Below are 12,473 nucleotides of genomic sequence, written 5' to 3' on the forward strand. Positions count from 1 at the left end.
CTGATCGCCGCCATTACTAGTAAAAAAAAAAAAATTATTAATAAAAATGCTATAAAACTATCCCTATTTTGTAAACGCTATAACTTTTGCGCAAACCAATCAATAATCGCTTATTGCGATTTTTTTTACCAAAAATATGTAGAAGAATACGTATCTGCCTAAACTGAGGGAAAAAATTTTTTTTATATATTTTTGGGGGATATTTATTATAACAAAAAGTAAAAAATAATGCGTTTTTTTCAAAATTGTCGCTCTATTTTTGTTTATAGCGCAAAAAATAAAAACCGCAGGGGTGATCAAATACCACCAAAAGAAAGCTCTATTTGTGGGAAAAAAAGGACGTCAATTTTGTTTGGGAGCCACGTCCCACGACCGCGCAATTGTCAGTTAAAGCGACGCAGTGCTGAATCACAAAAAGTGGTCTAGTCTTTGACCAGCAAAATGGTCCGGTCTGAAAGTGGTTAAAAGGACTTTTGTTGACCTAATAGTAATAGCTAGCGATTAAACTGACTGTCCCTGCTCCACACAGTGTCCTGTCCATACACTGACAAAAGACAGAATGTAAAATGGCCGCCAGATCAGGTCTATTTATAAGGTAGGGGGTATGTCCAATTGTCCATGTGCTGAAATATCTCAATTGGCTGTCCTGAACCCCATGATGGATGTGTCATCATGGGTCAAAGTTCTTCACTATGTAAACGCATATGTCCGTCGCGCGAACAGCACCAGAAGTCTGCCGGTTTGGTGAATCGCAAACGAGCAAAATTTGCCGCGAACCGACTGCCGGGCGAACCACAAGGCCATCCCTAATCAGCACCTACAATATACACTGGGTTATCTGTGAAAGTCCCTTTTTTACTCTATGCAAAAGTACAAGTACCATAATTGGCTTTAACCACTTTCAGACCGGACCATTTTGCTGGTAAATGACCAGAGGTCTTTTTACAATTTGGCACTGCGCTGCTTTAACTGGTAATTGCGCGGTCATGCAATGTTGTACCCAAACAAAATTTGCGTCCTTTTCTTCCCACAAATAGAGCTTTCTTTTGATGGTATTTGATTGCCTCTGCGATTTTTATTTTTTGCGATATAAAAGTAAAAAGACCGCAAATTTTGAAAAAAAATGATATTTTCTACTTTTTGTTATTAGAAAAATCCAATAAACTCAATTTTAGTCATACATTTAGGCCAAAATGTATTCAGCCACATGTCTTTGGTAAAAAAAAAGTCAATAATTGTATATTTATTGGTTTGCGCAAAAGTTGTCACATCTACAAACTAAGGTACGTTTTCTGGAATTTACGCAGCTTTTAGTTTACGACTGCCTATCTCATTTCTTGAGGTGCTAAAATGACAGGGCAGTACAAAACCCCCCCAAATGACCCCATTTTGGAAAGTAGACCCCCTAAGGAAATTGATAAGAGGCATGTTGAGCCCATTGAATATTTTATTTTTTTGCCTCAAGCGATTGAATAATGACAAAAAAAAAATTTTTTTTTTTTTTTTACACAAAGTTGTCACTAAATGATATATTGCTCACACATGCTATGGGCGTATGTGAAATGACACCCCAAAATAAATTCTGCTGCTTCTCCTGAGTACGGGGATACCACATATGTGGGACTTTTTGGGAGCCTAGCCGCGTACAGGGCCCCGAAAACCAAGCACCGCCTTCAGGCTTTCTAAGGGCGTAAATTTTTGATTTCACGCCTCACTACCTATTACAGTTTTGAAGGCCATAAAATGCCAAGATGGCACAAAACCCCCACAAATGACCCCATTTTAGAAAGTAGACACCCCAAGCTATTTGCTGAGAGGCATGTTGAGTCCATGGAATATTTTATATTTTGCCACAAGTTGCGGGAAAATTACAAACTTTTTTTTTTTTTTTTTTTTTTTCACAAAGTTGTCACTAAATGATATATTGCTCATGCATGCCATGGGCATATGTGAAATGACACCCCAAAATAAATTCTGCTGCTTCTCCTGAGTACGGGGATACCACATATGTGGGACTTTTTGGGAGCCTAGCCGCGTACGGGGCCCCGAAAACCAAGCACCGCCTTCAGGCTTTCTAAGGGCGTAATTTTTTGAGTTCACTTCTCACTACCTATTACAGTTTTGAAGGCCATAAAATGCCAAGATGGCACAAAACCCCCACAAATGACCCCATTTTAGAAAGTAGACACCCCAAGCTATTTGCTGAGAGGCATGTTGAGTCCATGGAATATTTTATATTTTGCCACAAGTTGCGGGAAAATTACAAACTTTTTTTTTTTTTCACAAAGTTGTCACTAAATGATATATTGCTCACGCATGCCATGGGCATATGTGAAATGACACCCCAAAATAAATTCTGCTGCTTCTCCTGAGTACGGGGATACCACATATGTGGGACTTTTTGGGAGCCTAGCCGCGTACGGGGCCCCAAAAACCAAGCACCGCCTTCAGGCTTTCTAAGGGCGTTACAGTTTTGAAGGCCATAAAATGCCAAGATGGCACAAACCCCCCCCCCCAAATGACCCCATTTTAGAAAGTAGACACCCCTAAATTTAGGGGTACACTAGTGAGACTAGGTAATAAATGGCGGGTGCCCTGAAACTATAAAAAAATAACTAACCAACCAGCGTCACCTGTAACAGTTATATGGTGATCACTGGTGAAAGGGTTAACTAGGGGGCAATCAGGGGGCTTTATGCGGTAGTATATGGGGGTCCCTGGCGCTATAAAAAGCTGCGGCGAACCTAAATACCTACCTGCCTAACTAGCGTCACCTGTGACACTAATACAGCGATCAGAAAAACGATCGCTTATTAGGCTGGGTTCACACTGGAGCGATGCGGGAACGCCACGAATGCGCGGCGGGTTCCCGCATCGCATGCCTCCCGGCGGCAGTTCACACTGCCCTATGCGAACTGCTGGGAGTGTCAGTGAAATGTTAATGACACCCCCAGATCAGTTCGCATATCGCAGTGCGATCTGCAAACTTGGATCGCATGGTGTGAACACCCATGCGATCCGATTCTGCTGCGGACCAAAAAAAGGGTCCCGTGCGAGTTTGCGGCGGGTGCGGCGGGTGCGACACGAATTCAGCCATACTATCTGTATAGCTGAACTCGAATCGCACAGAGATCGGATGTGATTTGCACTGCAGTGCGGTGCGAATCACATCCGTTCTCATAAACCGCTGCAATGTGAACCCAGCCTTAGTGACACTGGCGACGGGGGGTGATCACGGGGTTAAACCTTTATTGGGGGGGTTAGGGGGGTACCTTAGAACTAAAGGGGGCTAACCCTAACTGCCCTAACAGTTATTAGTCACAAATGACACCTGCCGGGTGATCAGGGGGTTAAACCTTTATTAGGTAATAAATGGCGGGTGCCCTGAAACTATAAAAAAATAACTAACCAACCAGCGTCACCTGTAACAGTTATATGGTGATCACTGGTGAAAGGGTTAACTAGGGGGCAATCAGGGGGCTTTATGCGGTAGTATATGGGGGTCCCTAGCGCTATAAAAAGCTGCGGCGAACCTAAATACCTACCTGCCTAACTAGCGTCACCTGTGACACTAATACGGCGATCAGAAAAATGATCGCTTATTAGGCTGGGTTCACACTGGAGCGATGCGGAAACGCCGCGAATCCGCGGCGGGTTCCCGCATCGCATGCCTCCCGGCGGCAGTTCACACTGCCCTATGCGAACTGCTGGGAGTGTCAGTGAAATGTTACTGACACCCCCAGATCAGTTCGCATATCGCAGTGCGATCTGCAAACTCGGATCGCATGGTGTGAACACCCATGCGATCCGATTCTGCTGCGGGCCAAAAAAAGGGTCCCGTGCGAATTTGCGGCGGGTGCGGCGGGTGTGGCGGGTGCGGCGGGTGCGGCGAATGGCTGAACTCGAATCGCACAGAGATCGGATGTGATTTGCACTGCAGTGCGGTGCGAATCACATTCGTTCTCATAAACCGCTGCAATGTGAACCCAGCCTTAGTGACACTGGCGACGGGGGGTGATCACGGGGTTAAACCTTTATTGGGGGGGTTAGGGGGGTACATTAGAACTAAAGGGGGCTAACCCTAACTGCCCTAACAGTTATTACAGTCACAAATGACACCAATGCAAAAAAAAAAAAAAAAAAAAAAAAATGACATTGGTGTCACTGTGACTGGGGGGCAGGGGTAATTGGGGGGGTGATCGGGGGGTAAAGGGGGGGTGTGAGTGTGCCTGGCATGTTCTACTGTGTGTGGGATGTGTTGGTGCAACTCACTGATCCGCTCTCCTCCGTGTCGGAACGAAAAATACCGACACGGAGGAGAGAATACATCACTTCCTCTCCTGTGTTTACATTACAGGAGAGGAAGTGATGTCACCGGGGATTTCCATTCGTCGGGAGCGATCGCGAGGGGGTGGCCATGAATGAATGGCCGTCCCCTCGTCCGGGATCGCTCCCGAACGAAAACCGACCGCCGCAGGCACCGGGCGGGGGCCCGATCGGGCCCCCGACCCGCGGGAGGCAAATCACGTACATGTATGTGATTATGCCTGCCTGTGCCATTCTGCCGACGTACATCGGCGTGAGGCGGTCGGCAAGTGGTTAAATGCACTTTAACTACTAGACCATGGGTCTTCAAACTATGGCCCTCCAGTTGTTCAGGAACTACAATTCCCATCATGCCTAGTCATGTTTGTGAATGTCAGAGTTTTACAATGCCTCATGGGATGTGTAGTTTTGCAACAGCTGGAGGGCCGTAGTTTGAGGATCCCTGTACTAGACTGTGCTATTTGACCCTGGTATTCATTTTCAGGAGGAGTTTACCAACAGACACATAGGAGGTTATTTACTAAAGGAAAATCCACTTTGCACTGCAAGTGCACTGGGAAGTAAAGTCACTGTAGATCCAAGGGGGACATGCAAGGAAAATAAAAAAACAGCATTTTAGCTTGCACATGATTGGATGATAAAATCAGCAGAGCTTCCACTCATTTCAGATCTACCCCTTAGATTTAGAGCGACTGCACTTCCAAGTGCACTTGCAGTGCAAAGTGGATTTGCCTTTCGTAAATAACCCCCATAGACTTCTGGGGCACTTGCCACTTCCGACTTTGAGGAGTCAGGTTTAAGCAAAGTCAGTAAACTTAACAAAGGAGAAATTGCTTCAAAAGTATGACTGCAGAGCATGACTATTCAGTTTTTTTAAGCCCTGTTTTTAACAATTCTCTGTAAAAGTATATCCATGGTTAGAAATTACAATAACTTACTACTAACACTATCTTTATGTGACTTAAAGGACTAGTGTCTGAAAATTTCATTTTCTCACGGATTCAAAACAATTTTTTTCAGAATTGTCTAATTTCCTTTCTTGTCTAGCCTAAGATTTGTCAAATTTCATAATCCATGAATATTAAAGATGACAATTAGGTCAGATGCGTCTTTTTGTAGCTATTTCCAAACAGCCATCAATCAAACTGAAATTTGAATGTGACTTGGGGGTAGGGAGTATCTCCAGTTTTTCAGAAGAAGATAACACATCAGGCATTCCTGATGAGTTTGTTTTGTAAGAAATGAACAGCTAGTAATGGTCATGTAGTTATATGCATGTCACTAGATGTGGACCTCCCACTGAAGCAATTTTGCTTGAAATATTTTGCACAAAAGAAAGTTATTTAACATTTGATAGTAGAGATAAAGATAGAGCAGACTAATCAGCTAAATATGCCAAATGCCAAAGAAGAAGTAATATTCAGTGGAAACTATGTGTTAAAGTTCTTAATACAAACAACACTGAGTTGATCAGATCATGCATTGATGCAATGGCAACAACTGGAGCAGTACACATCAATGCAGTGGCAGAGAGAATAAAACTGCAGATTACTCCAGTCGCAATTAGTAGGGTCCTGCACGTTCATGCATTGCCAGTAAATCCTAAAGTGCACATCAGTGCATTGGCCTGAATGGGGTCAAGTATGTTGATGATGTAGCATCAAGTGTAGACAGAGGCGTAACTAGCATCTTCAGGGCCCGGGTGCAAGAAACCATGAAGGGCCCCCACCAAGGTTGTTGCTAGGTCTACAAAAGATCTCGGGCTAGAGCCCATAGCAGCGAAGAAAAGAAAGTCATACACTTGGGCGGGCATACACATGTAAATTATATATGTAAATTATATATATATATATATATATATATATATATATATATATATATATATATATTAGGGCTGTTACTGATTAAAATTTTCCTGTTCGATTAATCAATTTTTTTTTAATCGATTAATCGACTAATTTCGATTAATTTTAATGTACATACGGTTTTTACATTTTTTTTTTATTAAACTTTAAGAAAAACGTAGAAAGTTAGTTTAACTTTAACTGTAATGTCCACATCTCCCCCCATGCTGTATTGTCCACATCTCCCCCCATGCTGTATTGTCCACATCTCCCCCCATGCTGTATTGTCCACATCTCCCCCCCCCCATAAAGTACTGCCCACTTCTCCCCCCATAAAGTACTGCCCACATCTCCTCACATCTCCCCCATACCTTAATATTCATGATTGTCTGCTCTGTCTGGAATAGACAGTAGGCAGACCCGTCCATCCTCAGAGTAGACACAAGCAGGCGGGCGATGATGACGTCAGCGCGCGCGTCTAGGCCGCCGCCGGGTGGACCAAGATGGCCGCGGCTCCGGAGCTAGGCCGAAGCCGCGGCCTTTCCTATGGGCGAGACCGCGGAACTGACTCCGCGGATCGTCCTCGATTAAAATTATTTTGATCGATCAAAGAAATTAACGATTAATCAAACAATTAATCGTTAATTTCCGCAGCCCTAATATATATATATCATTACATATCTGAGTACGGGCCCCCCACTTACATCAGGGTCCCCAGAGATCCTCCACTTACATCAGGTACCCCAGAGAACTTTCCTACTTACATCAGGGACCCCAGAGAGCCTCCCCTTACATTAGGGTCCCCAGAGAGCCTCCCCTTACATTAGGGTCCCCAGAGAGCCTCCCCTTACATCAGTGTCCCCAGAGAGCCCCGCCTTACATCAGGGTCCCCAGAGAGCCTCCCCTTACATCAGACTCCCCATAGACCCCCTCCTTACATCAGGATCCCCAGAGAGCCCCTCCTTACATCAGGGTCCCCAGAGAGCCTCCCCCTACATTAGGTTCCCCAGAGAGCCTCCCCTTACATCAGGGTCCCCAGAGAGCCTCCCCTTATACCAGGGTCCCCAGAGAATCTCCCCCTGCATCGAGGTCCCCAGAGAGCCTCCCCTTCCATAAGGGATCCCCAGAGAGCCTCCCCTTCCATAAGGGTCCTCAGAGAGCCCCCTTACATCAAGGTCCCCAGAGAGCCTCCCCCCCACAATAGGGTCCCCAGAGAGCCTCCCCTTACATCAGGGTCCCCAGAGAGCATCCCCTACATCAGGGTCCCCTGTGAGCCTCCCCTTACATCAGGGTCCCCAGAGAGCCCCCGTTACATCAGGGTCCTCAGAGAGCCTCCCCCTACATCAGGGTCCCCAGAGAGCCTCTCCCTACATCAGGGTCCCCAGAGAGCCCTCCCCTTACATCAGGGTCCCCAGAGAGCCTCCCCTTACATCAGGGTCCCCAGAGAGCCTCCCCCTACATCAGGGTCCCCAGAGAGCCTCCCCCTACATCAGGGTCCCCAGAGAGCCTCCCCTTCCATCAGAGTCTCCAGAGAGCCCCCTCCTTACATCAGGGTCCCCAGAGAGCCCCCTCCTTACATCAGGGTCCCCAGAGAGCCCCCTCCTTACATAAGGGTCCCCAGAGAGCCCCCTCCTTACATCAGGGTCCCCAGAGAGCTCCCTCTTTACATAAGGGTGCCCAGAGAGCCCCCTCCTTACATAAGGGTCCTCAGAGAGCAACCCCTCTTACATTAGTCTCCCCAGAGGGCCCCTTCCTTACATTAGTGTCCCCAGAGGGCCCCCCCTTTACATCAGGGTACCCAGACAGCTGACCCCCCCCCTTTCAGAGGTTTCCCTGTACCTGGCTGGTGGAGGTGGGAGGCGGCGATTGGCAACTCTATGGTGTCCACAGGCAGGGGGATCTCCCTGGGGCTTGTAGTTCTTCTCTACCGAGTGTATACAGTGGAGAAGAGAGGGGCCTCTGACCAGGGCATGTATCAGAAACAGTGTACAAGCAGAGCAACTCACTGAAAGTGAAACTGATACCTGCCCGGGTCAGATGCCCCTTCCCTTTCCTCTCCACTGTATACACTGACAATCGGGAAGAGAGAACTACAAGCCCCAGGCAGATCCCGCAGCTCACAGGCACAATAGAGCTGCCGATCGCCACTTTCCACCTCCCCCCAGTGCTTTCTAAAGTGCCAGCCAGAGGTGCAGGGGAGATGCCAGGTCTTGGGCCCCCCACAGCGGCAGAACGGCAGGGCCCAGTCGCAAGTGCGACTGCAGCGACCCCTAAAGTTCCGCCGCTGAGTGTAGAAATATACATCATTGCAGTGGCTGCCGGTACAGAAGCTCAATTTGGTGCAGTGGCAATGAATGTGAAAGTGGGCGTTGGTGCTCCAGCTGCTTCATGGTTCCCATATTGATGCCCACACACGCTGTTGCTCCATTAGCACCTACCTTCCTCTCACTTCCAGTCTGTGGCTGCCAAGCTGCTTTCTTGTTGGCATAGTGACGCTCACAGCGCAAAACAGCAGTATTTCCTACTGTGTGTGTAGATGACAATATGGCAAGCAGGAATCTGTTGGGTACTAGTCGAATGTATACAGTAGAGGTCATGAGAGCCACAGCAATAGGAGTGTAAGTACCAGGAGAGGATAGCGTGTATAGGCATCGTTATGTCAACCAGGAAGCAGCTGGTGACCTTTCGCACTTGTGGCTCTCAACTGCTCTTGAGCCATGTACATTAATGCCGGAGAACAGACACACAACCAGACTTTCCAGCAGAAAAGGTCAGACGGAATAATTTCATCAGATATTCCAATCGTGTGTAGGCTTCATCTGACTTTTTTCTTCAAAAATTCTGACGGACCTAGAAATAGAACATGATTTAAATCTTTCCAACAGAATTAATTCCTATCGGGAAAACCGTTCGTCTGTATGCTATTCCGACGGCATTTCAGTTTGAAGTTCAGCTTTAGATGTGTATGTATGTATTAGATCATGTATGCCATGCCAGTATTCATTTTATGCTCATAAAATTGCATGTTCCACAACAAAAATGGGAAGCTATTTTTATTAAAGCGGAACTAAACCCTCCTATCGTTTTTAGCCAAATAAGGTGCCATCTTGGCCTTTGTTTGATCTTCAACTGTTATGATGCTGCCCATGTGATCATTTATGATACCAGCCATTTAAATTGTTTTACAGTGTGATTGGGAGCACAACAGGTGCGACAGTTACTGTACATTCCCAGCAAGTGCGACAGTTACTGTACATTACCAGCAAGTGCGACAGTTACTGTACATTCCCAGCAAGTGCGACAGTTACTGTACATTCCCAGCAAGTGCTAGTAATGTAACTTTTTGGAAACTGTTAAATCGATGGGTTTAGTTCCACTTTAAACCTAAAGAAAGAAAAAAAAGGCAGTGCCATAATAACTAATCAGATGGTTACATCAGTTAGGTGTTGATTGGTTGCCAAAAGCATTACAAAGCCACCCTAGTCATACCAAAACAGTTTGACTTATTACATTGCAATGGCTAATGTGTAACTGGTTTCATTGCATATATCTAAGAAAATGGTATATAAAAAGTATGGAATTTCCATTTTAACAAATAATTACTTTTATTGTCAGGCCCCTCTCCTTCAACGCAGACAAATACAAGGGCAGAAATGCTAGTGTCCAGCTCTAGCAGTGGGACATCCTGGAGTGCGGTACGTGGATCAAGCAGTAACAACGTCATGAACACTACAATAAATATTCCAGTCAATGCCAGTATTGGCCGCTATAACATGAGTCTACAGACTACCAGTAGAGGAAGGCCCATTGTCTCCAGAGTGGGAAAATTCATTGTGCTGTTTAACCCATGGGCAACAGGTAGGTTATCTAAATTGCTTTGACAGCATGTTTACTTGTTTACTTGATGGTATGATTAGCATGTTCAGCACCAACTGAAGAAACATCACATCAACATCACATCAACATCACATACCCCCACACACAAATCATGAGTTAGAGGGTAAATCTCTGCAGCATCATCACAGATGGCAGTTAAACCCTATATTCAAATACAACCAGCACCTAACTCTTAAAGTCTCGGATAGGGAGTGCATGACTATCTGTGATATGGTGTGTCATCTTGATAAAGGGGTCCTGCGTGGCCCAAAATGTCAATGGAGGAACATGTTTTTGACACCGTCTTTGTCATCTGTTTTGATGAGCCCCCAAAAAACAACTGAGGTTCACTATAGGGTGTTGGCTTTTTCTATTTTAGTTAAAATCTTACAGGAGTCCTAATTAATCCACACTACCTAAAACTGAAGGATAAGCTTTTGTTTTAACCACTTAACGACCAGCGCACGCCGATGTACGTCCTATTTTTGAAGAGGGATATCTCGGTAACGGCAGCAGCTGCTGCCACAACCAAGATATCCATCTCTTCAGGCGCCGGTCGTCTGTACGATAACGGTGGTCTCTGCAGCGGATTCGCTGCAAGATCACCGCTATCGCGGCGGGAGAGGTGCCACCCTCCCTCCCGCCGCCCTCCCGCACCTTCCGCCGCTTACTGGAGCCGTCGGTAGCGGCGGAGGCGATCGGGTCCTTTTCCTAGCTGGGTATGGAGACAAGCGAGGCTAAGATGGCCCTCACTTGTCTCTATACCATAGGAGGGCGGAAGTGACGTTTTGACGTCTTAAAGGTATATTTTTTTTTAATGTCATTTTTTCAAATGACTTTTTTTTTTTTTTTTTTTTTTGCATTTTAGTCCAAATATGAGATCTGAGGACTTTTTGACCCCAGATCTCATATTTAAGAGGACCTGTCATGCTTTTTTCTATTACAAGGGATGTTTACATTCCTTGTAATAGGAATAAAAGTGATCCATTTAAAAAATTTTTTAAAACAGTGTAAAAATAAATAAAATCAATTAAAATAAATAAGAAAAAAAAAAGGTTTTTAAAAACACCCCGTCACGATAAACGAGCGCACAGAAGCGAGCTCATACGTGAGTAGCGCCTGCATATGAAAACGGTGGTCAAACCAGACATGTGAGGTATCGCATCGGTATCGGTAGAGCGAGAGCAATAATTCTAGCCCTAGACCTCCTCTGTAACGCAAAAAATGCAACCTGTAGAATTTTTTAAATGTCGCTTATGGAGATTTTTGAGGCTAAAAGTTTGACGCCATTCCACGAGCGGGCGCAATTTTGAAGCGTGACATGTTGGGTATCAATTTACTCGGCGTAACATTATCTTTCACAATATAAAAAAAAAATTGGGCTAATTTTACTGTTGTCTTATTTTTTTATTCAAAAAAGTGATTTTTTTCCAAAAAAAGTGCGCTTGTAAGACCGCTGCGCAAATACGGTGTGAAAAAAAGTATTACAATGACCGCCATTTTATTCTCTAGGGTGTTAGAAAAAAAACAATATAAAATGTTTGGGGGTTCTAAGTAATTTTCTAGCAAAAAAAACAGTTTTAAACATGTAAACACCAAATCTGAAAAAGAGGCCTGGTCCTTAAGTGGTTAAATCTACTTTAAATACGAACTCTGGCTGGGAAAAAAAAAATACAGTTAGTTACCGATCCACTCCTTTATTGGCATTTCATAGGTTTTATTTTAAAATAAAGGTTCTAAGACCTACATATACTTATTTTAATCTGTGGTCTATGACAGCAAGTCTTTTTTGTCCTCTGATATTTCAGCACTGCAGTGCATTCCTCTGGCAATGTCCATGTCCTTTTGCTAATGCCTGCAAGCAATCAGTGAAATAGACTTGCACTAAGGCCGCGTACACACGCGGGGACTGTTCGCCCAACTTTGTCCGCTGAACAGTGTTTCGGCGGACAGTCCGCTCGTGTGTGGGCTTTCAGCGGACAGTTTCAGCGAACAGTCCGCTGAACAAGGTTTTTCGGAAATTCCGAAAAACTGTCCGCTGAAACTTTGTTTCAGCAAACAGTCCCCTCGTGTGTAGGCTTGTTCGTCAAACTAAGTTCCGCGCATGCTCAGAAAGGATTTACACGCCGAAAGTTATAATGCAGTGTATAGGACGTTGTATTTTCCGTCCCGTCGTACGTGCCGTTCACGTCATCGCGCACGGTTTCAGCAAACTGTTCGTTCGTCGTGTGTGGGCAAGTCCGTCCATGCTAATTTTAAGCGGACTGTTTGCTGAAACTGTTTGACGGACAAAGTTGGGCGAACAGTCCCCGCGTGTGTACGCGGCCTAAGGGCTTGTTTACATATGTGTCAATACCATGTGTAGGATAAGTTTACTTCTTAGAAAAAAATAATAAATGCACATTTTTTTGCTGTTAAAAATATGTG

At 45.1% G+C, this 12,473-nt stretch overlaps 1 protein-coding gene across 1 annotated transcript in view; it reads left to right on the forward strand.

The window, feature by feature from the left end:
• Nucleotides 1-12,473, forward strand: part of LOC143935368 (protein-glutamine gamma-glutamyltransferase E-like) — a 56,043-nt gene that overhangs the window by 12,210 nt on the left and 31,360 nt on the right. Inside the window, exon 3 of the mRNA XM_077459190.1 lies at nt 9,786-10,028. Coding sequence (XP_077315316.1) covers nt 9,786-10,028 — 243 coding nt within the window. The remainder of the gene's footprint in view (nt 1-9,785; nt 10,029-12,473) is intronic.

The sequence above is a fragment of the Lithobates pipiens genome, unplaced genomic scaffold, assembly GCF_037356315.1.
Source record: "Lithobates pipiens isolate NorthernLeopardFrog02 unplaced genomic scaffold, aLitPip1_a1.2 Scaffold_28, whole genome shotgun sequence".
NCBI classification, from domain to species: Eukaryota; Metazoa; Chordata; class Amphibia; order Anura; family Ranidae; genus Lithobates; species Lithobates pipiens.